We start from the raw sequence: 25,215 nt of genomic DNA on the forward strand, positions 1-25,215 counted from the left end.
TATGTACCCATTTGGTTTCACTGACAACCAAACAGTGGGAGGTCCCTTGTTTTCAAGTGGTTTGATGGAATGATTTCTTTCACGAGAATTGCATACAATGATGAAACTCAGTGAATGCAATTTTAGAGGGGGATGTAATCGTGTAAGGTTTATGCAAAAACGTTTATAAATATCTGTGTTTTCTGTTCGCTTTTATCATACCAAATAATGTTGAAAAAAGGTGACCAATAGGTGAGATCTTGAAATTATATAATGAGTTTTGTACTTCTAATTCCAAAGATGTTCTGAAAATTATAAACTAGCATTTAGGTCCAAGTACAGTTTAAGCACAATGCAGTGGACTGGCACTTTTATTTCAAACCTTTCACAAGATTTTCCATTATTTTCACTGATCCCCAAACTCATTCTGTTATGTAGTTATCAAAAAAAAAAACTTAAGGGGAAGACATCTATTTATCTAGTTTGACTAAGATAGTGATTCAAGATTGAAGTCCCAGCTTTTAGCAATTGGTTTTCAGTTTTATCATTCATCTGTATTCATACCACTAGCAGGGGAAAAAATTAAAAGAGGCAGGTTTTATCGTAAATGACGCCCGGAAATGAAGTGACTTTCTGTGAGTGGTTTCAAACAGGAAACTTTCTTGCTCACCCTGCGTACTCAACAAACACATGCCAGGAAACACATAAAGTGAAGGCTTACTGACAGGGACACGGATCTTCTGGTTAAATGGACAAAAGGGTTTCCACCTGGACCAATATGCTATAAGGTAACCCATCCTCTTTAGTCCCAAGAAACACTCCAATTTGAATGTCTTTTTCTTTGGAAATGTGAAAGGTTCAATCAAACTCAATGTATCAAACAGAGATAACAATGAGTATGATTTACTTAAATGAATGAATTAATGTTTATTTGACATTTTAATGTTATTCTAGAGAAGAATATCTGAACCTGAAGTTACACTTTTTATTTTTGTGTCGATCAAATTCATCAAGCAGTCCCAATCACTGATGTGTGGATACTGTACAATTTGGCTTGGTTTTCCTACATGTACTCAGCTAATGTTTTTATGGATTGTACAGAAGTTAACATCAGCTGTGTGTATCATATATTTGACACATGTCAATGTGACTGTCAGACAGAGTATGTAAAACTGTGTCTGTGTGATGTACCTGGCTCTTTTGTACGACTCACAGTTGGCATGTATAAACTGAGCTTTTTTCACATTTCTCAAGTCATAAACCTGAAGCATAGGATCCCAGGAAGTCTTTTTTCCCATATAACTAGGTTCCAGTTTTGTAGCCAAACAGAGGATAGATAAACACAGGCTGCTCGTTATTTGTTTACTGTGAAGGACATTTCTTTTCAGATGCTCTGACTTGTATCATGAGGTCCATTCAAAAGGCATTTTGCTTTTTTCATCTTCTATTGAAGTATGCAAATCATTTTTACATACATTTTTACATTTACAAAATCATATTACATTTACAAAATCATATTACATAGTTTTCATAAAACCCATGGACAGGAAATATGGCCCTTTTAATGAGCATAAATGAAGATTAATATATCAGAATACTGAGCATTTATGTATTCATATATAATAAACTGCATTAAAACAACACTGTTAAATTTATCCATCTTAAAATGCACCCTTTATTGCAGGTCACATTTTGTTATTGGATTTTACAAGTGTAAAAGGAAGGCTTGAACAGGCCTGTGGCCACTAGTTGGGTAAGTCCCCTCAAGTCACTGAAACCCAGAAGTATCATCACGCTGAGTGAAACTCGCTCAGTGTGATTGTGGAAATATAGCCTAAAGTTACTTTTGGGATTTGAATTATTCACGCTAAAGTGCATTTCCTTACATACATATAGTTTCCTCCATATTTATACATACCCCGCATTGAAGGGAAAAATATAACAGAAAATGTATACTTTTGGGTATGACAATTTGAATGACAACTGAAAGATTTTCTTATCATCAGATGAAACAAAAATTGAGATTTTTGGACATTCTCTTTAGTGGTATTTTTGATGTAAGAAAGGTGAAGATTATGTTGGAAAAACAAAACATGAAATACTGTGAAATATGGCAGGGGCATACTATATTTTGGAGTCATTTTGCATATATGAATGGTGATACTGCATGACATACTCAATATGTGCTAAAACAGTTCTGGCTCAAGCTTGACTGAAATAGTTATTCCTGCATTGCAATGATACAAAGTATTCATCTAAATCTAAAACATGGAAAATTGAGAACAAAGTAAATGTTTTCAGCTGGCTCAGTCTCCAGACCCCAATCCAGTTGACTATTTGAGGTTCATACTCAGACTGCTGTCTGAAGAACCTCAGCAATTTTACCTGGATGGGTGAAAATCTTAGCTCAGAAATACCAGAACCTCTGGATTTACAAATTACTGTCTACAAGAATGTGAATAAATGTTCCCCTTGCATTTTCTGAAATAAAAGTGCTCTGTGAATAATATGGCTTTCCAATTAAAAAAAAAGGAAAGAAATATGAATAAGCAGATAATGCAATGAATTCAATGCAACAACATAATGCAATATGTTGTTCTACTATATATGTTTCTATTTAGTCACGGTATGAATAAATTCAGAACATTGTGTGTGTGTTTGTGTGTGTGTGTTTGTGTGTGTGTGTATGTGTGTGTGTGTGTGTGTGCGAGCGTGTGTGCATTCACGTGTGTGTTCGTGTGTGTGCCCAGACATACACAGTGCACTGCCCAAGAGATGTAGAATTATGCTACAGCTAGATTCATGCATCTGAAAGCATGTCCCTATCTGTAGTACTTCTAGCATTTTGTTACATTACATTATTGTCATTTAGCAGATGTTCTTATCCAGAGCAACTTACATTGATTATAATTTTTGCACATTATGGACTGAGACAGCTGGATATTTACTGAGGTAGTGATGGATTAAGTACCTTGCTCATGGGTACATAGGCAGTGCCCAAGTAAAGAATCAAACCAGCAACCCTTCAGTAACAAGCCTCGTTACCACTCTGTGCTGTCACACTATGGAATACTGCTGCCTCACATTCCTTGATTTCTGTGAGGGCATTTGATAGGTGGAAAGGTGGATCCTACTTGAACTTCATCTGAAAGCAGATGCAGTCCTGATGGCACAGTATGATTTTAGCCTTACCACAGGAGTTCCCCAGGGATCCATTCTCAGTCCCCTCTTGTTTACATGATATCCCTTAGCTTCTAATACCCTCCCATGGATTCTCTTACCACTGCTGATGGTACACAGCTCTTACTCTCCTTTCCACTGAAGTGCATATTGCCTTGCTCATCAAAACTTTCCTAAATGATATTTTGAGTTGGATGATCAGTCAGCATCTCATCAAACTCAATCTTGCCAAAACTGAGATACAGTGTCTACCTGCCACATCCTCCCTCCTCAAGGATCTCTTGATTACCCTTGATATCACGATGGTGTCCACATCCCAGACTATCAAGAATCTTGGTGTAGACCTGGATTCACATGGACCATCAGTTATCTGGAGCTGCCAATTCTTTCTCTACAAATCCACAAAATCTGTCCATTTCTCACTCAGTATGCTACTCAGCACATTGTTCAAGCCCTTGTAAGGTCCCGACTGGACTACAGCAATTCTCTCCTTGCTAGTATATACCATCAGCCTCTCCAAACTACACAGAATGCTGTTTCTAATCTTACCTGTAGCCACCCAAAATACATGTCATGCCTCTCTTCATCTCCTTGAGTTCCATTTGGAGCTATTATTTTCCTGCTGTTTATTTTACACAAGTTCTATTGCAATTAATACTGTAGAATAGAGATGATGATTTGGTTCTTATAAGTGACTGATCTGTTCAAGCAGAATTTTTACAGTTTTTAATTTAATTAACAAATTGCAATGAAACATATTTGATTGCGTAGAATTTTTATATTATTCTTTACGAAAGGAATCACAATAACAATAAAGTAAAAATAATGAACTCACATCATAATATACACATCAGGTGTATACTACAGTGCTGTGGTTCAAGTAATATCTTGAAATTTTTTCAAACTTAAATAATATTTTTCTGTACAGTAATTAGTTTTGTGTGTTCCTGAGGCCACAGGTGCTATATAGGCTACCATCATAGGGGCAATAGGTTTATATTAATTTTCTGTTTCATTTGTTTATTCCATGATGTTTCCTGTCGTTTAGGAGCATAAGCAGCAAAGAGGGTGGAATGTTTCAGATGCACCTCTTTGGTTCGTCTGAAGACAATAAAAATATAAAGATAGTATTTTTAATATGCAGAAAGTACACTTCTATTTTCTGTTACGTTTGTCCTCAAAATATTTTATATGCTACGGTGCTACGGTAATTAAAGTAACTTTTTAACCAGCCAGCTGCATTACAATTTCTAATTACCCCTGGAAAACTATTGTTTATGTCCTCTCCTGTCCTCGTGACTTGGACAAAGTAATGTGCTGTCCATTATGTTCTGTGATGTGTGTCCCACTAACTGCAGCAACAGGGTGTTCTGCAGAGAGAGTGCATAATTACCTGCATTACTTCAATAAAATGGCCTTTAATTTCACAATGAAATTGATGGCGCCAAACCCGGATGGCACTGTAACCACTCAAGCATGTTTTGTAGTCGCTAATATCATATTTCATTTAAAGATGGAAAATGATGCAGCAGTGTGAACAGAAGAGGCTATTCAGAAAACAATCTTTCAAGGATATGGGTGACGTTGATTTCTAACGAATTGTTTTGTTTCAGGTTTTTTGTCTTATTGCACAACATGTTAGAGGTGTCTTTCCTCCTTTGAGGGTGGGAAATGGTGGCTTGGTTGTGTTTGAGAGGCTTACCATGACACATCTGAAATAAGTCTGCTTCCTTCAACCAGATGCCAAGACTTGACTAATACAATCACTTGAACAGCAACTGAGTATCACTTGTCAAATAGCGAAGACGCCTCGAACATGTTGTGCAATTGGACAACAAAGCACTACTGAACAGTGGTAACAGTGGTTACAGTGCCTTCAAGGATTGTTTTGGCTCCCCACTCCAGCTCCTCTTTCGTAGAATGTGTCATATTTCAAAAAATATCACAGATCCCACTGTGAAATTTGCTGTGCTCAAACAATATATTTTACAAAATAATATTTTAAAAAATAGCATGATCAAAATTGTTACTTTTGTTAATATCCATATTCTACAAAATGAATTAATTAATATGCATACATTGTCAACAAACCCCAAGTCCTATGAATGTTTTGGAACAGAAACTGACGTTGAATATGATGTCTTGATTGAATTTGTGTCATGTATGGATCAAAAGTAAATTGTCTGGGTAGGCACAAAAATTCATAAATATTGCTGCTTTAATCAATCCTATGTCTAGAACTATTTTATACAGTGGATATAAAAAGTCTGCACACCCTTATGAAATTGCAGGTTTTTGAAATGTAAAAACAGAAATAACAACAATGTAAATGTCAGACTTTTTCCACCTGTAATGTGATCTTACAACAAACAAAAAGGCAAAGAAAAATCAAATAGTTAATTATTAGGAACATTTTAAATAAAAAACACTACAACACCCTGATTGCATAAGTCTGCACTACGTATCATAATGGGGGCTCTAGCTGTGTTCAAAGTTAACCAATCACATTCAAAATCATGCCTATAGGTAAATAGCATACACCTGCTATCAATGAAAGTGATTCTGATTAAACCCAGATTAAAGTCAGCTGTTGCTGTAGGATTTGCTTGAATGTTTGGGGTTGTATCCTAATGGGAGAGCCAAAGAGTTGCCAAAGAAACTGCGAGAGCTAATTGTTGAAAAGTACCAATCAGGAGAGGGATATAAAAGAATATCAAAGGCACTGGATGTACCATGGAGCACTGTCAAAACCATCATCAATAAGTGGAGAAAATGTGGCACCACAGAGACATTGCAAAGATCAGGACAACCCTCCAAAGTTGATGAGAGGACGAGGAGAAAACTTATCGGGAAAGCTACTGAGAGGCCAACAGCAACACTGAAGGAGCTACAGGAATTTCTGGCAGGTACCGGTCACTCCTTGCATGTGACCACCATCTCTCATATTCTGCACATCTGGGCTATGGAGTAGGGTGGCAAGACAGAAACCCTTATTTACAAAAAGGAACATCCAGGCCTGTCTAAATTATGCCAAAAGATTCATTCACTCACCCCAAACCATGTTGAGACAAAGGTTGAACTTTTCGGCCTACATTGTAAAAGATATGTTTGGCCCAAAGCCAATAAAGCTCATCATCCAAGGAACACCATACCGACTTTGAAGCATGGTGGTGGTAGCATCATGCTTTGAGGCTGCTTCCCTTCAGCTGGGTCAGGGGCTCTGGTCAAGATAGGTGGGATAATGAATAGCTCCAAATATCAAGATATTTTGGCACAAAACCTGCTGGCCTCTGTCAGAAAGCTGAAGATGAAGAGGGATTTCACATTCCAATATGACAATAACCCAAAGCACACATCCAAATCAACCAAGGCATGGCTTCAGAAAAGGAAAATCAAAGTCTTGGAATGGCTCAGTCAGAGCCCAGACCTCAGTCCCATCGAAAACCTGTGGAATAACCTAAAGAGAGCTGTACACAGGAGATCCCCTTGCAATTTGAAGGAACTTGAACTTTTTGCAGAGAAGAGTGGGATAAAATTCCAAAGTCTAGATGTGCAAAGTTAATAGAGACTTATTCACAAAGACTTCCTGCTGTAATAATTGCAAAAGGTGCTTCCACAAAGTATTAGTTGGGTGGGGTATGCAGACATATGCAATCAGGGTGTTTTTTTTTAATTATTATTTATTTTTCCGAATAATTAACTCTCCCTCTTCCATAGGAGGTTTGTTTATACCAATTTTGTTCATTTCAAACAGATTGACTGATTGTTTGAAACAATAGGTTCATCTGATCTACAGCTGATGTTCAACTAGCAAGCTAATGTACAATAGGGAACCAACTGTATTCTTGTGCTAATGTCACACTTTGTAGCTGACTCGTATATTGTACTGAGCTCCACTACATTTGCCTCCTCTAAACCTCCATAGACCTCCATTGACCTAGCTATAGTGGCACCTGTCTGCTCAGGCTCTAAGTCATGGGCAACAATGTAACAGGTAAATTTGCTGCAGGTTTACAAATATAGTCTTTGTTGTCCTCAACACGCAATAGTTGATGTCGCCCTCTGTAGTGGACCCACCCACTTACATGGTAAAAATTGTCATTAGAAAGCTGTATTTAAATTATATTCAGACAATGTTATGAATTGCAGACTTAACACTACAAAACTGGTTTAATTTACCTGAAGTACAATTTTAACAGCAATCTAAGATGATGTGACAGGTAGGACATTCCACAGCTAATAATTTCAGGAAAGAAAACAAATTGAATACCCAGTGTGGTCCTAGTAGTGAATTATGCCTTTTAAAATTGTTCTTAATCATTTCTTAACAGATGCTTTTTCTAGAGCAATTCCCACAGTTTACAATTTTTAAATGTTAGCCATTTACACACCCTGATCGTCACTGAGGTAGTGTGGGTTAAGTGCCTTGCACAAGAGTCCAACAGTAGTGGTCTATCAGGGAATCCAACCAGCAAGCACTGGGTTATGGGCCCTTTTCCTTACTGTTACACCAGAGTGCTGCCAGTTTCACTTAAACTCCAGGTTCAAAGTATTTAGCTGAGGAGCTGATTTCCCATCAATAATGCAGGTAAAGAGCTGTGACTGTTCTTTTATGATAATGTCAGAAGTAACATGTGACCTCTATGCTGGCATTGGTGGTTTTTCTCAGTTCAGTCATGTGTGGCACTCTCATTAGATGTAATTTAATAGTCTCTAGGTTTGGTTACAATAGGTCAGGTTAAATGTTATCATACCATTTGCAATAGTTTGTTCTAAAAAATTATTATTAAATATAGAATTACACATTACTATTGTATAATATTTTTTGATAATTTGCTATGTACGCCAATCAATTGAGACTGCATTTACTTATAAGTTGTTTGCAAATCACTGAACTGCATTTCTATACTTTGCTTTGAGAGGAATTCTGACTTATTTATTCATTTTTTTAAAAGCCCCTTACTCATGGAGATATTTGGTTGTCTTGAAAATGTTTTTCCTTAGATTCTTGAAATGAATGGGAATTTAGGAATTGACCTATTGTTAGAAAAGAGACATTCAGGTAGAGCTGTTTCAGGAGGGGTGAGGCCAGAGCTGATATAATGGAAATATAATGGAACTTTACCTGTGGTAAGATAGCAGTGCATAATTTTACAAATATAGCAACCAGTTGTATCAAAATGTTTCTGAGCAGTCTTCAAGTGATATTGGCCAGGAAACGGGAAGACAAATTTATATCAGAGACATTGTCCATTAGTTCTTCAAATGTATTTTCATTGAAAGAAACAAATAATGTCTTTATGGGCAGAATTTGGGCAGATATAAGGTATTATTCTCAACTCTGTCACTGCAATTCATCCGTGGTGTAATGTTTTGATATTAGTTACCTTAGGAAAGTAAAATGGAAACATGATGTATCTATTACTTAGAGTTTTGAATTAGACAAAATTATGTAATAAGACAATTAAAATTAAATTAATAAGACAATTATATAATGCAATAGTACATACTGTATGCACACTCAGTGGAAGGTCCTGGATATGAGTGCACAATGTAGGAGAAAAATGAGTATCCGTATACTAATGCTCCCAAAACCATGTACATTTGACTGTAGAGGTCTTTGTCTGGTCTCTACCTTCAAGGGAAGGCTATGTATTAAGAGTCTATAATCCTTGTTGTATGACTTATGTTTGTATACATTTAGTCCCAGCTGCTTTCCTTTTTAACCTTATCGATAACTGCTTATTTATCATGTCCTTCTACACATGGATGTGGAAATTTTGTATATAGGCAATAAAATACTCACATATACATGTATAAAAATTTAGGTATGTTAATTGCTATTGATTTGTATGAAATAAGTAGGCTTTAACTTTTTTAATTAAGGTCACTGAACTGAACAAATTGAAGCAAGTAATTGATATGCAAAATACTTTCAATCTTTGTAAATTACAAACATTGTAATGCAATCCACAATCAAGTGTGTATTATATACCATAGATGTGTGTGTATCTATGTTTGTTCCTTTCATGGCACTCACTGTTTTTCTCTTTAATCTCGGACAGCATACACAGTGACAGCACAGTGTATTATTTATGGAGTTCCCCTTTGCAGGAAACTCCTGAACATATCCACCATGAATGGTCTTTTGATGTGTGCCATTCGTGATCACATTTTTTCAAATGTCATCTTAGTATCTCAGTACTGTAAGAGTATATTTGAAAGGAACTGTACTGTGCGGAGGAGGAACAATTTTTGGTCTGAGAATGAGATGATGCATCTGCAGGATTGTTTTCCAGAGAGGACAGAGGTGTTTAGCATAACAGTGACTCTGCCACTCCTCATGGTGCAGTCAGGGTAGGGGCTGTTGTTTCACACTCAAGAGGAGGATATCCCCTATCCTTATGAGAGAGAATCTAACTGTTTTGTCATTTGTTGTGTTGCAATACGTTGTGAATACGATCCACGTCGTGATTATGTTTCCAAGGCCGCCTGTTAAGTCAAACTACTTTCATTGCTTTAGAGCATTGCTCCATCTCTTAAATACCACAACCATTATATTCCATTAAATTTGGTGTTTACCAACAATACATAGGTAAAACTAAAAACTAGATATTTCATTCTGTAATTGTCTACATGCACTGAACACAGTATAAGAAAAAAGACCTTGACCATGTTTCATTTTCTTTGGACACAAGAAGAAATAGAAAGTGAAAATTTATCACGCCACAAAACTGTGATGCACGTCACAGGTGCATTCCAGAAACCAGAGGGAAAAGTTTCTGTACAAAGAACAAAAATATTGTCAGCTAATTTTGTTGTCAGTTCACATTTACTCATAATAATCAGAATTCAGTGTAGCCTCTAGTATAATGTAGAATTCTGGAAATTTGTTTTTTTTTTTTCTTTTTGTCTGTTTCATCTGAGTAGTTGTTTAAGGGATCCAAGTGTTGTTCTCCATGGATCTCACAGAAGAGGAAACCACTCCTCTTGTCAACCGAGAAAGGATGGGAAGCCAAAGGTCAAACTCCGGGCCCGGCTTGCAGGTCCATCTTTACTTCAGCCCAGCACAGAAGGGTGAAACAAACTTCTGGATTGCCAGTGGGCAGATAACTGCAGAGGAGGTCTGCATTGCTGCTGCGAAGGAATGTGGTAAGAGCAGAGCCACATGACGTACTCAGCACCATAGGGGTTGCTATGAAACGTTTTAAAGGTGTTGTGTATTCATTCTTTAAAAGACCTGTTATCCCCAAAGATAAGAATGTGAATGTGGTTCACTGCTGTATATGGCATTTCCAAGGAAGATATCATCCCCATAAAACTTGAAAGTGTCATTTCTCCTGCCTTTTACTCACGGTGCGAAGAAAGAGGATTGATTTATGCACTTGAACTGATAAAGGATTACAAAAAAGTTATCTTGGACATAGATGTTCATCAGGCAAAAAATCAGACAGAGAAAATCATCCAGTATGTTTTGTGGAATGTTTCATTCCCATTTAGTTAGGGGTATGAATGAATATGGAAGGCACAGTAGCAGTTACAGGAATGGATATGCTAGAACAGGGGTGTCCAAACCTCTCCTGGAGGGCCACTTGTCCTGCATGTTTTAGATCTCTCCCTGCTCCAACACAGCTGATTCAAATGATCAGTTTGTTATTCAGCAGCTTCAGGAGTTCATAACGAGTTGATCATTTGAATCAGCTGTGTTGGAGCAGGGAGAGATCTAAAACATGCAGGACAAGTGGCCCTCCAGGAGAGGTTTGGACACCCCAATGCTAGAATAAGTGATGGAGTATTGCACAGCCTATCACAACCAGCGTCTCTTGTCTGTCAGTGGTCACCAGTGGGTAGAGATGTCAGACCATGGTGTTTTCTGACTGTGGTATCATCTCTCTCCTTTCCAGGAATCCTACCTGTTTACCACAGTCTCTTTGCATTGGCCGATGAAGACATCTCATGTTGGTTCCCACCCAACCATGTGTTCAACGTGAATGAATGTGTAAACCTCGTTGTACACTATAGAGTCAGGTGAAAAACATTTTAACATGTCATTGTTCAAAATAACTAATAAATTATTATATAAAGAACGAATTGATGATTTTATCCTACTTGTAAAATAAAATATCAAATTGAGTTAATAATTATAATATAGGTCTCTTTAGATACATATATGGGTAATGGGTTTTGGGTTTCAGTGGTCTGAACATTCATAATTTTCTCCATATTGTTTCCAAGGTTTTTCTTCTCAAACTGGTTTGGGCAAGGAACCAGGACAACACATCGTTACAACCTTGCAAGGAGCAGAATCAGCACAGTGCTGGACTACTGTGTCATTGACTATCTCTTTGCTCAGGTATGTGAAATTTTTTTTTATTAAATTGGCCGATGTGTTTGGAACATTCACGGACTGGAGGCAGAATGGGAAAAATGCAACAATAATACAATGACAAAATATCTCAAAAGCAATAAGATGTACACAGGATAAACTTTATGAACACAGCCATATATTTATGTTTAAATGCAGTGGAAAGCTGTTAGTTGGTTTGATTTGTTTTTATGTTGTTGCTGTTTGTATTTAAAAGAATATTGCATGCCATGGATGCTGCTGTTAAAAGCTTGGAACAAGAAAGACATTTGGGGCTTCAAGCCCATTTATTTATTATTAAATTTGACCATGCCACTGCAGAAAAGTGCTTCTCACTGTAAAACAGCATTGATTTTCTTTTGTATGTATTATTTTTATTTATTTTTACACATTTGTTTTGGTATAAACAGACAAAATGAAAGGTTAACTTCTTCCATGTTCAAACTAAATTACTGAATCAAAAACCTTAGGTGGTAAATTTTGTTTTAGGACAACAGAAATAAGTGAAACTATTTTTTTTTAAAGCACTATTCTAATAAGCCAGTGACATGTCAAAATAACAATATATGGTGCAATAACTGCATTTTAGGGACATTTCATTCTGAACATTTTGTATAAAAACTGGCAATTTGCAAGTCTGGGCTTTTTTGCCACTGCTGCACAGATCCTCTTTTTTAATTTAATTAGGGACTTGCCATGACTTTTTCCCTTCTCCTTTCTGCCATTGGATAGCCATCTGATGTATTTAGCTGAGTGCAGATATTCACATGGATGTTTTGGGATAGTGAACATGTGCTGTATTCATAGGTCAACGCAGGTGGACCTATGCTTATTTTGTACCTGAAATAAAAGAGAAGAGCAACTGTTTATTGCTTATTTAAAGTGCATTATTTTCAGCTGAATGTTGCTCTGTTTAAATGCAGCAAAAGATCCCTGAAATGAAACATAAATGCCTTGAATACCTTATTCAGAGCAAGGCAACACATTTCAACCTTGTGGTCTTCCAGGCAGCACTGACAAAGATTGACCACTTACTAATGATGCATAACAGGGAGTCTTCAGTTAATCAATGGGCTCCCCTTCATGCAACTGTTTTTGCATTTTTGCCTTATTGCCACATACTGGTTCTAATTCATATCCTATGCACAGGCACTTCATACCCAAAGATAAATGCCAGGTTACACCACACACTAGTCCACGTTAATCTTTGCCGTGGTTCTACCAGGTAGAGCCGTCAAGGTGGTGTTGTAATCAGATCTGAAAATGCTAATGCCACGCCTCTGTTTCCTGGTCTGCACCATGCACTGTGACTGCAGGCACGCAGTGACTTTGTGACCAGCCAGGCAGGGATTTCACCCCCACTCAGTGCTCAGGAGGAGTGCCTTGGTATGGCAATGTTGGACTTGTGGCGGATGGCCGAGGAGCGCAACCAGAGCCTGAAGGATGTCTGCAAGACTGTCAGGTAGGAGTCTAATGTAATGTGAAGGAAGGACAGGAGAAGGAAACAGACATACAGGAGTGATTGATGTGGAATTGAATGTCGGAAATGAAATGAAGACGGTATTATTCAGACTGAGTAGGAAAGGTGAAACGTTAGATAGCCAATACATGTGCCTCTTCCTCTGTCTGTTGGCGCCATTCTCTGCATTAATCTGTCAGACTCAGTTTGTAGGGAGTAATACCCTAACAGTTTGTCTTTGAGTACAAATTTTAAACAAATATTGTATGTTTTTGTTCTCAGAAATCACAAGGTCATTTCAGTGTTCACAGAAATAAATCAAAAGCAACATGTAAGAATCATAGAAATGTAATGCTTGCTTCAACTTGTCACTCAACGTGAAGGACAAGCATAAAGGTTAGACTGAATGCCCACCTGTGTTCTTTCAGTTATAAGTCCTGCCTGCCTGAGTCTCAACGGCAGGACATCCAGCGGATGAACCGCCTGGCTCGTTACCGGCTCCGCAAGACCCTGAAACACGTCCTGCACAAGCTGGGCCGCTGCCCAGTGAGTGGGCACAGCCTGAAGCTCAAGTACCTGATGGAGCTGGCAGTGGTGGAGCCCTGTCACGGAACCGAGAACTTCCAGGTACATGACCCTGGGTGGCAGCAGAAGAGAGAGGAGCCCAGGTGCAAGTTCCTGCAGGTCTCTGGGGAGGGTGGGATCCAAACCAGAGCTGCCAATGTCCAGGTAAGGGCATCATCTCAGTCAGTGAGAAACACAACAAAGCCAACAGAGAGAGCTGTGTCAACATTACTCTCCTGTCACTTCTTCACAGTGATGTAGCATGTACACCCACTTTCTTGTGACCAAAATTTATTATTTATTATATTGACTGACATCACAACACAGAGACAAAATCAAAACTGGATAAAGACACCTGTGAAGACCCCTGTGATTTCCCCCCTTCCCTGGCTCACATAACACAGTTCAGGCATCCTGGGCAGCAGGATGTCATCATTTAAACTGGCTGCTGTGCTGTTCCACGACCTGACCCTCCCCTCTCTTGTCATCAGGGATCTGAGCTGTACACTACATATTCCATATGTACCACATGCAATAAAAGAAGTCGTCAGAGGAAAGAATATCTTTTTTACTGCGCTAAGCCCAAAAAGGCCAGAATCACCTCTGGGTTGCAGCAAGTCAAGTGAAGAATCTTCATTAGTGAATAGCACATAAGCAGAACAAGGACTGTTTTTACCTAAAATGAAGCAAATGCTGGAAGATACTAGTCTCTAGAACTTAGGAATATCTAGACATTCCCACACCATTTATTAAAATGTCCCCAGGGCAACCTAGACCAAAGTAGATTGAGGTTGAAGCAAGTTTATTAAGAAATCTTTTAGGAGGGGCCAAATATTGTCTGTGCACAAAGTCACAGCGAATTAGCTGGTGGCTGTGGTTTCCCAGAAAAGAGGAAATAGACATTTCACATAAGCGGCTGCTTCAGTGTTGTGTGTCCTGCTTGCAGGAGTGGCAGACCTTCTGCGACTTCCCAGAGATCATGGACATCAGCATCAAGCAGGCGTGCTGCGCGCAGGTGCCCCTGGAGAGCAGAGTGGTCACTATGACCCGGCAGGATGACAGATGCTTGGTCAGTGCACCTGGTTTCACCGCCCCCATGGCTACTCTTCTCTCACAGCCACTCATACCTCATAGAGTCCATAGCCCCTGAAGTCCAATTTGTACATTACAAGTTGCATTCATCATTTACAGAGTTGGTTTAATTTATATTCAATCTAGGATTTATTCTATTATTACCAAGTTAATTATACCAGCCAGAGGCAGAAAAGACTGAAGAACAGTTCTCCCATAAATACCACATAAGACCTTAAGCATTTTATATCAATCAACTCACTTAAAAAAAAAATGCTTAACATATGTTTTGAGGCAGTAAATAAATGTGAGTCAGTAAATAAATGCTCAAGTTGTAGTGTGTTTAGAAGCACTGTCCCATATTTAGTTCTGAATTTTGCTAGAAAAGAAACTCTTCCTATTAAACTAAATCCAGGATTAGGGGTATGACCCTTTGTGGCACCACCAGTATTAACTCTTACATATTATTTTGTTTCCTCTGTGGATATTTTTAGTATAAATCTACATTAGTATTATCAGTCATGGATAAGAATGAATCAACTGAGATGTGTGTTTACTTTTCTTTTATCTCACCTGCAGGAGGTTGAATTTCAAACCCTGGCAGAAGCCCTGTCATTCGTTTCGCTTGTTGATGGTTACTTCAGACTGACCACTGACTCTAGTCACTTTTTCTGTCAAGAGGTTGCACCTCCAAGTTTGCTGAACGACATCAAAAATCACTGTCATGGACCAATTACGTAAGTCATTCCAGAAGTATTTCTGTTCCACAGAAGATGTTGCACATAAAAATTGCTTAGCCTAGCAGTGGTTTGGAAATTTGTGAAAAGACATTGCACAATATTTCAAACGAATGCTTGGGGGTATGTATATTGCAATCTCTCTTGGTTTTCCAGGTCAGAATTTGCAGTGCACAAGCTGAAAAAAGCTGGTGCAGAAAATGGCATGTTCCTCCTTCGACACAGTCCCAAAGACTATGACAAGTATTTCCTTACAGTCTGTGTTGAGGTACTGATTATATTTTCTGTATTTAATGCATGTGAACAACACATAGCATGAAATGAGTAAACCTAAAGCTTCAGTGTTTAGAAAGTAATGATCATCATAAGACATTTCTAGAGAGTATGGTTGTTCATAATTCACTGAAGCATGGATCATACAGACCATAAGTGATATTCATTCTACCAGAGATGAGTCTAGCAAAGTTTCTTTTTCAGACTTTGCTTGGGATGGACTATAAGGATTGTCTGATTGAGCAGGACAGTGGGTTTCGTCTTTCTGGGGTCCACACCTCTTTCTGCAGCCTGAAGGAACTCATAGCATTTTATCAAGGAAATGAGCTCCTTCTGGCAGAGGTACTCATCAGGCTAGGCAGATGCTGTCCACCTCGACCCAAAGGTATGACACAGCTTGGTGCACCCTGGTGGTTATAGGAAGGCATTGCAAATATTCGGGTACATATTTAGTTACATCTGTTAAATATACTGTACCGGTCAAAAATTGGGACACACCTGATTAAGATAATGGGAAGCATGCATTCAAAGACATTTTGATCTGAAGACTTGTGCTTAAATGCTTGAATTTTTTTCTTAGATAAGTATAAATCAAGTTGATACCTATGCATGATTTTCTTTCCAAAAAATATTAATTTTAAAATATATTTTTTGGCTATTTTGAGGAATATAAAATATAAGATATAAGTTACAGGTCTGGTTACATCTGTGTCGCTCAAATGAAATTATATTAAAGTCCAACACATGTCCTGTAACCCCAGAGCTCACAAACATGATCATAATACGGAACAGCTGTTCAGCAGAGGCCCTGGGATCGCCCACCCCACAGAGACACAAGGCCAGTCATGTCCAATTCCAAATGATGAAATATGAAGACCTTCACTGGGTACAGTTTTTCTGTTGCCTAAAAAAAACCATGCCTTAAAGACCTTAACAAATCCACGATGAGGACAATGAGGATGAATGTTGAGATGAGTGCTTCAAAGAAAGGACATGAAATATTCCCTGATGAGAAAGCGTTGTCTTGTTCTTGGCAGGGGGAGAGCCTGGGGCAAGGATCCTTTACCCGCATCTTCAGGGGTGGCAAGACAGATATCCGGGATGGGGAGAGACACATGACAGATGTTTTGCTCAAAGTTCTAGATAATAGTCATAAAAACTGCTGGGAGGTGGGTTCTCATTACAACGTAAAGGGCACTCATTTCAGAGTATTATTTAAAAAAGCTTTCACTTCCAGACATTACAATTAGATAGTTCTGCATAACATTTATGTCTACATATAGGAAAAGGGGATAAAAATAAAAAAAAATAGTTCAAAAAGTAATTCTAGCGATAAAACAACCTTGGGAATTAGAGGATTTTATCTATGACACAGTTTTTTCTAATCATAAGACACCATAGTGGCCTATGATTCCTGGTTGAAATCAACCAGGTATCAGTTTTTTTCATTGTTTTACAAAACAAGCTCTCCTGGTCATGGTTAATATAGCTTGCTAGCAAGCTACCAATACTCAGCACTGTCACAGAACATATTACATATAAGTTATATTTTTCAGTCTTCATTATGGATGATAAAAGTAGTAGCAATAGTAGTAACTCATCTGGAGAGGAGTATTTACCTTCACATGATATACATGGCAAGAAATGATGGCACATCCTAGATCCTTTAACTAACCTAATTGTTATTTCCAAGCTACAAGTAGTTAGTAGCTTTAGAAGCTATAAAGCTATAGTTAATAACTCCCTAGTGAATGAAAAAATAAGGCCAAGATTAAAATTCCACCAGAAAATTTTTCAAATAAATACCACTATTCACTGCTTTCAGTATCACTCATGTAAAACAGGTGCAAATATTATATTTAAAAGAAAAATGAGCTACTGTCATAACTAATATGCATTGTACAATGTAAGAGGGAAAGAAGAAAATCCTTCAACTGAAATTCCTAACAAAGATTGAGGAGAATGCTAGGGCCATCCAGACATAGTAATCTAAGCCTAGACAAATCAGTCCCATCTACAACTATAAAAATCCCATTTTATACCTTTCTACATCAGATGCTCATGACATCCCTCCCACACCCCATCTTTTTTTCCTTGTTTTGTGATGTTCAAATGGGCTTTACCCCATGGCCAGGTGCAATCACTTCTTCAGGCCCCAAGACAAGTATGTGTACTGCTACACCCATTTTAATTGTCACCTAATTTGATTATATGGGAAATTCATATCTACTGAAACTAACTTACTATGAAGAAGGACAAAAAGCAGTTAACCATTTTATAGTTAAATATTTATTGACTACTAGGATACTGAGATCACTTACAGGAACGTAAGACTCAAGTGTGTATAAAAACAAGAGGCAATGGCAGGTGATGACAAATAAAAATGGTATTTCAGGTCATGCTGCTATATGTCACCTCTGATATAAACCTGAAGTTCTGGTTTGGTGGACAGCATACCATACAAGAGGTGTACAGATCACACATTTGATCTGTTGACATTGCTGATCATGTTGTACAATAATTGAGCTGCTACAGTTGTTTATAGTTGAAAACGCTGTTCCATGTATTCCTTCATACAGTCATTCTTTGAGGCTGCCAGCTTGATGAGCCAGATTTCACACAAACACCTCCTCCTGGTCTATGGGATAAGTGTTCACAGATCCAAAAGTGAGTGGTTTACTGTCTTCTGATTTTTCACATTCCTTTCGCAATGGTGTGAAAATACATTTTGTCATTACCATTATGCTGTAAAACTAGAAGGCACAATGCTTATGTTTTGGCCTTTGGTAGCCATCATCATGTTCTGAAAATCCACAGGTCAGCACAAAAAAGCACTCCTGTAACAACTGCTGATATCCCCTTAGAAAAGCCCTCTTGCCTCATAGTGCTGACTCCACTCTTTCCTGAAGTGTTTTACTCTTAAAACAACCTCAGCATCCCGCTTTTGTCCGCGCTTGACCCATCAGACATCATAGTACAAGAGTTTGTTAAGTGTGGTGCCCTGGACCTGTACCTCAGAAAAAGGGGAGGATCTATACCAGTCAGCTGGAAACTTGACGTGGCCAAACAGCTGGCCTGTGCCCTGAACTTCCTGGTGAGAAAACTCACAAACATCCCTATCCCTTCTTCCTATCAACTGAACACAATGATTAAACGCTGTTTTCGATCAACAGGAATTAAATCCATGACTTTATGTATACCAAACACATTAAACTTGATTTCCCCATTTATTCCTACTTTGGTATTAGGAGGAAAAAAACATTGTGCATGGAAATATTTGTGCCAAAAACCTGCTTTTGGCCAGAGAGGGGGACCCCTCCTCAGGGACCTCTCCCTTCATCAAGCTCAGTGACCCAGGAATCGGTGTGACAGTGCTCGGCAGACATGGTAAACTCATAACCGTTAAATATCACTCATATAAAGATTTGTCCGTATGAGGTCATCATGCATCAGTATGATAATTAGGTCAAACATGGCATTCATATTTGATGAGTAAGATACTTCACCATTCATATAGATAAAAGAATAATACACAAACTACACTTTTATGTGTGTATTCTTGCACACATGCCTGCATACATTCATGCGTCTGTGTGTACGTGGTGTCCTGTAGTTCTGCTTGACAGGATTCCATGGGTGGCTCCTGAAGTGCTGGAGGCACCAGAGAGTCTGGAGCTGGAATGTGACAAGTGGAGCTTTGGAACAACACTGTGGGAGATCTTTAATGGAGGAAAGGCACCGCTACAGGGCCTGGAACCTCAGCACGTACGGAGATCTTTCAATCAAACTGAAATCCATTACAGATCAAAATGCATCCTGAGCTATCCTGAGCTGGAGCATTGGTTTATGAGGCTCCTGTGTCTTTTTCACCTTCCAGAAGCTGCAGTTTTATGAAAATCATGAGCAGCTGCCTTCTCCAGATTGGACGGAGCTATCTGATCTTATTGGTCAATGCATGGACTACCAGCCTGGATTGCGGCCCTCATGTCGGGCCATAATCCGCCAGCTCAACAGCCTCATAACATCAGGTACAGTGCAATTTGAAGCCTTTCCACCAAACCAGTAATCACCCCATGCATGAGAGAGCAGTCATACATAGAGACTGAACTTCATTTCCTTTCCCCTCTAGATTATGTGTGGCTGTATGACCCTACAACCAGCACACTCCCAGAGAAAGACAGCATTTGGAGAGTTCTCAACCTCTCTTACCAGCAGGAGCCTTCACAGTATGAGGAGAGGCACCTGCGCTACATTGGCCCCCTGGGGAAGGTACTGCTCCTAACAACAACAGCTGCTGAGATCATGTTCTTCATGTCCGCTGTACATCAACAGTTTCCATCAGTAGAAAACATCTATTTCTGGAGAGCAAGGCACCTGCTGGACTTATAAATGACCAGCAGAGGAAGCTATTTCCCTTTACAAGGGCACTCAACACTGCATTCAGTCAAGAAAAGATTGTCATAAGTAATCACATAGCATAGTAATGTATCTGTAACAACCAACACCTAATTTGTTTACGTCATTGTTTTTGTTGCTGTTGTTTTTTTTGAATGAAAGCATTCTTCTAAGTAACTGCCAATCCTTATTCAGAAGGAAACTGTTGTAAGTTTGTAACCTAGAACATTATTGCATCTGAAACAACTTCATGTATTGCTGTTAGGGTAATTTTGGCAGTGTGGAGCTGTGTCGTTATGACCCCCTGGGGGACAACACTGGAGAGCTGATTGCTGTGAAAAGGCTGCAGCCCAACAAGCAGTCAAATATGGAAGACTTTCAGAGAGAGATCCAAACCATCAGCTCCTTGCACTGCGACTACATTGTCAAGTACCGGGGCATCTGTTACAGCATGGGTAAGATGAGAAACTACACAAAACATATATTATCATTCACGGTATTGTTCACTTAGCATAAATCCTGGGCAACTTCTAATACAAGAGAACATCTGAGCTCAATTTTAGATTTAAGATATCAAAATATCATATTGCTTATGCTAAAATAAAATAATAGTAACATGCAGAATATTAAAAAACCAAGACAATAAGATATTCAAAATAATTCCTTACAGAAGCAAATTTTTTTATAATATCACCTCGAACGAATTATAACTCTGTCATTTCTCTTCCTTCATTGATTTAATCTTGATGATGTATTGAATCATTTTATGTGCTTTTTTGTTCTAATACCAAGGCAAACAATATGCAGAAATGCAGCCTGAGTCTTGTCTAGTCCTGTATATGTCAGGTGAAAACAATGCTCATCACCTCTCTTTCCCTTGTGCTTTTTAAGACTAGTCTTTTGGGTACTGTTGACTTAACTGACAAATATCAGTTCATAAAACCTAGATGACATTGACAGTTCCGTGACTGCTGTGACATATTCAGGATGGGTGTTAACTCAAATGTTCAACAAAAGCAGACACGTCAAGGTCCAAGGAGTTGCGTCACCAATGACTGCTTAAGGCAAAAATCTTGCGTAAAATCTTTGCCATACCTGACACCTCAGATGACTGTGAAATCCCACTCCCTCCTTGTACACATTTGCAGTTACTGTGTCATGTTAATTATGTGAGATAGGTTTATTTAGTTTCCTGGTTCCTTGTCCTTGGTAGAAACTGTATACTTTGTTTTAAACAGAGGTAAATGACTATTTACCATATGGCAAGATTAAACATTTGAATGCAGGATTTACATCCTGCTGTTGAGTACAAAGGCTATTCATGACCTTATAGATGTTAAGATAACAAAATTCCCTGTCTAACAGTCTTGCTACTTACTGTATTACCTGACTGTTTTTGAAATACATGAAAGGTTTTATGAGAGGTTTGTATCTTTTAAATTGGAGAAAACTATTTCTGTACGCTGAGCCATGTTTCTCAACGCTTGTCCTTAAAACCCATCACGTAGGCTGCCTTTCTTTCCAGCTGAAGTCACATCATTAATTTTGAGCTAGGCAGTGAATCCATACCTGGATATGATGCTGGACCTCCTGTTAGATTCTGGGTTGTAGGAAATGTGTTTGGTCTAGCACAAGAAACATAATTGCTTCTATTCATTGTCCATCCATTGATTGACAACTGTTCAACAGTTCAGTTGTTCACAGCAGTGTGAATGCAGAAATGCAGACCAGTATTCACTCAACCAGACCTAATTACCTGAGATCTATGCTGGAACAAAACCAGCACAAATGAGAGGCCATTGTATGTGTGAGCAATGTAAGATATAACAAAATGGCAAACAAAGAATGTATATTTTTTTGGTAAGTATTTTTGTAGCCAACCCTGTAGCCTTTTGCTGGCTTACCTATAAACACAGGCCGCCTCAGGCAGCAAATAATCAATTTATTCCATTTACATTTATTCATTTGGCAGGCACTTTTAAACAAAGCCACTTACAAGCAAGGCAGGGTACATCACAAGCAATAAGCCATATAAGGGGTCAGAAAGCAGGAATGAAGATTGGAATGAAGGAATGAACTTCCTGTGTCATCTAACACACTTAGCCTCATCTATGGCAGTTCCACCCAAACATCAATTGTTTCCCAACCGATAGTGTGGTACCCACGCTGAACCATCACAAAGCGCTCACAGGACGAAGTAGTATCTCGGCTTCAATGTGGTGTCACATGAAGATAAATAGTTACCGTCGCTATGGTCATTGCACTTCCCCTGTACATTGTAAATAGCAAATTCCTTCTTTTGTGTCAGCAGCTCCTAAAGAAGGTGATATGCTACAGGCTCAAATGCAAGCTTGCTTTGTATGTGGTAGTTGGACCACTGATTTCCAAACATGTGCAGTAACACTCAGGGTTAAGAAACTATTTTTGAAGACAAATTAAAATGTACAATTTTACACAAGAGTTCCATGACCTCTAAGACAGCTCATACACCATAATACACTATACACCATCTCTCTGGAGACAATATCCAGTCAGAGGATATTCTTTAAAGTGACTGGACCTTTTGTACTTACAAGTGGTTAGTGAAGACTTAGATTAGTGGCTCATAATGCTCCTTAGCACAATCCTTTCTATGCCATAGTTTTCTGTATGTATGGATCTGTGTATTTCCCATTGCTGGTTTATCTCCAGTCTTCTGTGCATACGTATGTTTATGTGCATTTGTTTACAGGTCGTCTCAGCATGAGCTTGGTGATGGAGTACCTGCCCTATGGCAGTCTGATTGGATACCTGGAGAAGAACCGGCAAAATGTCAACAACAAAAGGCTACTGCTGTTTGCTTCACAAATATGCAAAGTAAAATATCCCATATTTCTATTTCATGCCTCTCAAAACTCTTAAAATATTAAACACATATCATGTAGTTATTGTTAACATATTTCAGGCTGTGACAGCAGAGTCTCTTGATTTTATTGCATTGTTCACACAGGGAATGGAATACCTGCAGAGCATGCGCTATGTCCACAGGGATCTGGCCGCCAGGAACATTTTGGTGGCAAGTGAAACGCTGGTCAAAATTGCTGACTTTGGGCTCACCAAAATAATCCCCCATGACAAGGAGTATTATCGCGTGACACACCCAGGAGAGAGTCCCATTTTCTGGTGATTATCACTGACTTTGGCTGTTTTTTTTTTTTTTGTTTAATTTTATTCCTTATCCCTATCTTAGATGTAGCAAATTTCCCTAAAACAGCAGAAAAGGTCTTTGGCCCAGTTTACCAATAAATTAACAGAGGTGACTACATTATCAGAGCAAGATTGTTAAAAGGTGTTCAATGATGTTGTAACCTGATGTCTATCATAAAATACAGGTACGCCCCAGAGTCCATCACTGAGTCCAAGTTCTCCCACAAGTCTGATGTGTGGAGTTTTGGGATTGTCCTGTATGAGCTCTTCTCCTACTGTGAGCACAGTCGAAACCCAAAGAGGGTGAGTTTTTCTGGCCATTCCCAAGCTTTGACATATGGCAAACCTTAAGACTCAGGTTTTGTGCCATAGGTTGACATGATTTGGTTTTTTTGCATGACAGTTTTAAACATCAGAGAACTGTTTCAGATTAACTTGTTTCTCAACAATATGTATTGTGCAACAGTACATATACCAAACGTAGAGTTATGTTCACACTCTTGACAGCAAGGCATAATATACAGTATCTGCATACATTTTAAAGAGTTGTATTTAAAAGAGTTCCAGGTATTTAGTGTAGTGTTGCACATAAAAATTTACTAGATTGACTGCAAAACTTTACAATAATAAAGTGAAGGGGAATCTAAGGCTTTGTGGTTGAGTTGGAGGGGAACAGTGTGTCCCTTCCTAACATGTAGGCTTTTCTTAAGCTCGTACACTACACAGAAATCAACACTTACTCTGGCCTCTTGCCAAAACCCTGTGTCTGTTGCTACAGTACCCACCTAAGATAGTTAAGAAATATCAATATATACTTTTGTAAGCATGTGCATGATGATATCTTTGATAGAATTGACCAGGCTTCGACAGCAGTATCATTAAAAAAAAACAATTTAAAGACTTTACTTCAGTTAGTGGATTGTGAAGTAGTTGTTCCACAAATAATAAAAGCTTAAAGAATGTGCTATTTAAAATATCCCCCTCCCTTCCATGATTACAGTTATGTCTTCAGAAGATTGGAAATGACATGCAGGGCCCTTCCATCGCAGTGCACCTCGTCAATATCCTCAAGGATGGCTGGAGGCTGCCAGGTCCACCACACTGCCCACCAAAGGTAGGAAACACTCTGTGACTTCACACAATAATGAATCTAGAACAGTCACAAAACACACTTGAGTGTATTCAAACACTGAAATAAAGTAAGACAGAAATGTGATGGAAATCAGATTTTTTTTTTTATTTACTAAAAAGTTATGTATTTGGTAGGTCTACAGCATGATGCTTGAGTGCTGGGCCTACAGCTCTGAAGAGAGGCCAACTTTCTCCAACCTGGAAGAACAGATTAAGACCATTATCCAAGATGACAGAGAGGGTGCCAAAGGCTGAAAGTAAGTCTTGGGACAATGTGGTTTACTCCATGGCAGCCCTGGCCTACTCAGAAATGACTTTTTAAGCTATCGGCATTGTTTAAATGAAAAGTAATAGTTTTTACATTAACACACCTACCTACACTGTTTTTTTCTTGGTTTTCTTTCATTATGGTTTTGATGTATTTTCAACATAATTATTACTATTGAATAATCTTACTTTGTCAAATTAAACATTGGTTTAAGTTAGCTTTAGTGACCTTTATATGCTAGAAACATATGCAGATTGTACATGTGGAGTTTCTGTTACATATAATTGTTTTTCTTTGGGCAGTTACCTTTGAACATTGTTAGAAGTTGTGTGTTTTATCACTGTAAATGACCACATTTTTGCTACTTTATGAAAGTTATTTTTTACATTTGCATTCTTTCATTCCTTGAATATCCTACACTTGCCCTGAGTAAGTCTGTCTCTTTGTTTAAATGCTCTTAGGATTTAAGGAGTTAAGGATTAAATTGTGTATGTACATGGTTTTGTCATATTAAATGGTCTCATATTGCAAATATATTGTCTTGAAAAGGCTCTGGTGACTTTCCACTGGTTAAAGTTTTTCATTTTACATTGAATGAGTGTACTGA

General features: G+C 38.4%; 1 protein-coding gene across 2 annotated transcripts; it reads left to right on the forward strand.

The window, feature by feature from the left end:
* Nucleotides 1-696: 696 nt before the first annotated feature.
* Nucleotides 697-24,703, forward strand: jak3 (Janus kinase 3 (a protein tyrosine kinase, leukocyte)). 2 transcript variants are annotated; one of them, XM_036520794.1, is made up of 25 exons: nucleotides 700-767; nucleotides 1,664-1,732; nucleotides 10,090-10,311; nucleotides 11,064-11,187; nucleotides 11,395-11,512; nucleotides 12,841-12,986; nucleotides 13,412-13,712; nucleotides 14,494-14,616; nucleotides 15,198-15,355; nucleotides 15,512-15,623; nucleotides 15,833-16,013; nucleotides 16,390-16,514; nucleotides 16,666-16,797; nucleotides 18,208-18,295; nucleotides 18,595-18,722; nucleotides 18,877-19,015; nucleotides 19,242-19,393; nucleotides 19,506-19,656; nucleotides 19,758-19,897; nucleotides 20,289-20,478; nucleotides 22,755-22,879; nucleotides 23,013-23,185; nucleotides 23,395-23,512; nucleotides 24,210-24,323; nucleotides 24,476-24,703. In XM_036520794.1, the coding sequence occupies exons 3-25, from the start codon at nucleotides 10,119-10,121 to the stop codon at nucleotides 24,593-24,595; spliced, it is 3,351 nt and encodes a 1,116-aa protein (XP_036376687.1). In that variant the 5' UTR covers nucleotides 700-767; nucleotides 1,664-1,732; nucleotides 10,090-10,118; the 3' UTR covers nucleotides 24,596-24,703. The 2 variants fall into 2 exon arrangements, with proteins under 2 accessions (XP_036376688.1, XP_036376687.1); XM_036520795.1 differs by lacking the exon at nucleotides 1,664-1,732 and having other exon boundaries at nucleotides 697-767.
* Nucleotides 24,704-25,215: the final 512 nt, after the last annotated feature.

This window comes from Megalops cyprinoides, chromosome 2 (genome assembly GCF_013368585.1).
Source record: "Megalops cyprinoides isolate fMegCyp1 chromosome 2, fMegCyp1.pri, whole genome shotgun sequence".
NCBI lineage: Eukaryota > Metazoa > Chordata > Actinopteri > Elopiformes > Megalopidae > Megalops > Megalops cyprinoides.

Coding starts and splice junctions, on each gene's coding strand:
- jak3 (XM_036520795.1), top strand. CDS start 10,119: ATGGATCTCACAGAAGAGGAAACCACTCCTCTTGTCAACCGAGAAAGG. Junction 10,312..11,063: donor TGCTGCTGCGAAGGAATGTG/GTAAGAGCAGAG, acceptor TCTCCTTTCCAG/GAATCCTACCTGTTTACCAC. Junction 19,657..19,757: donor CAACAGCCTCATAACATCAG/GTACAGTGCAAT, acceptor TTTCCCCTCTAG/ATTATGTGTGGCTGTATGAC.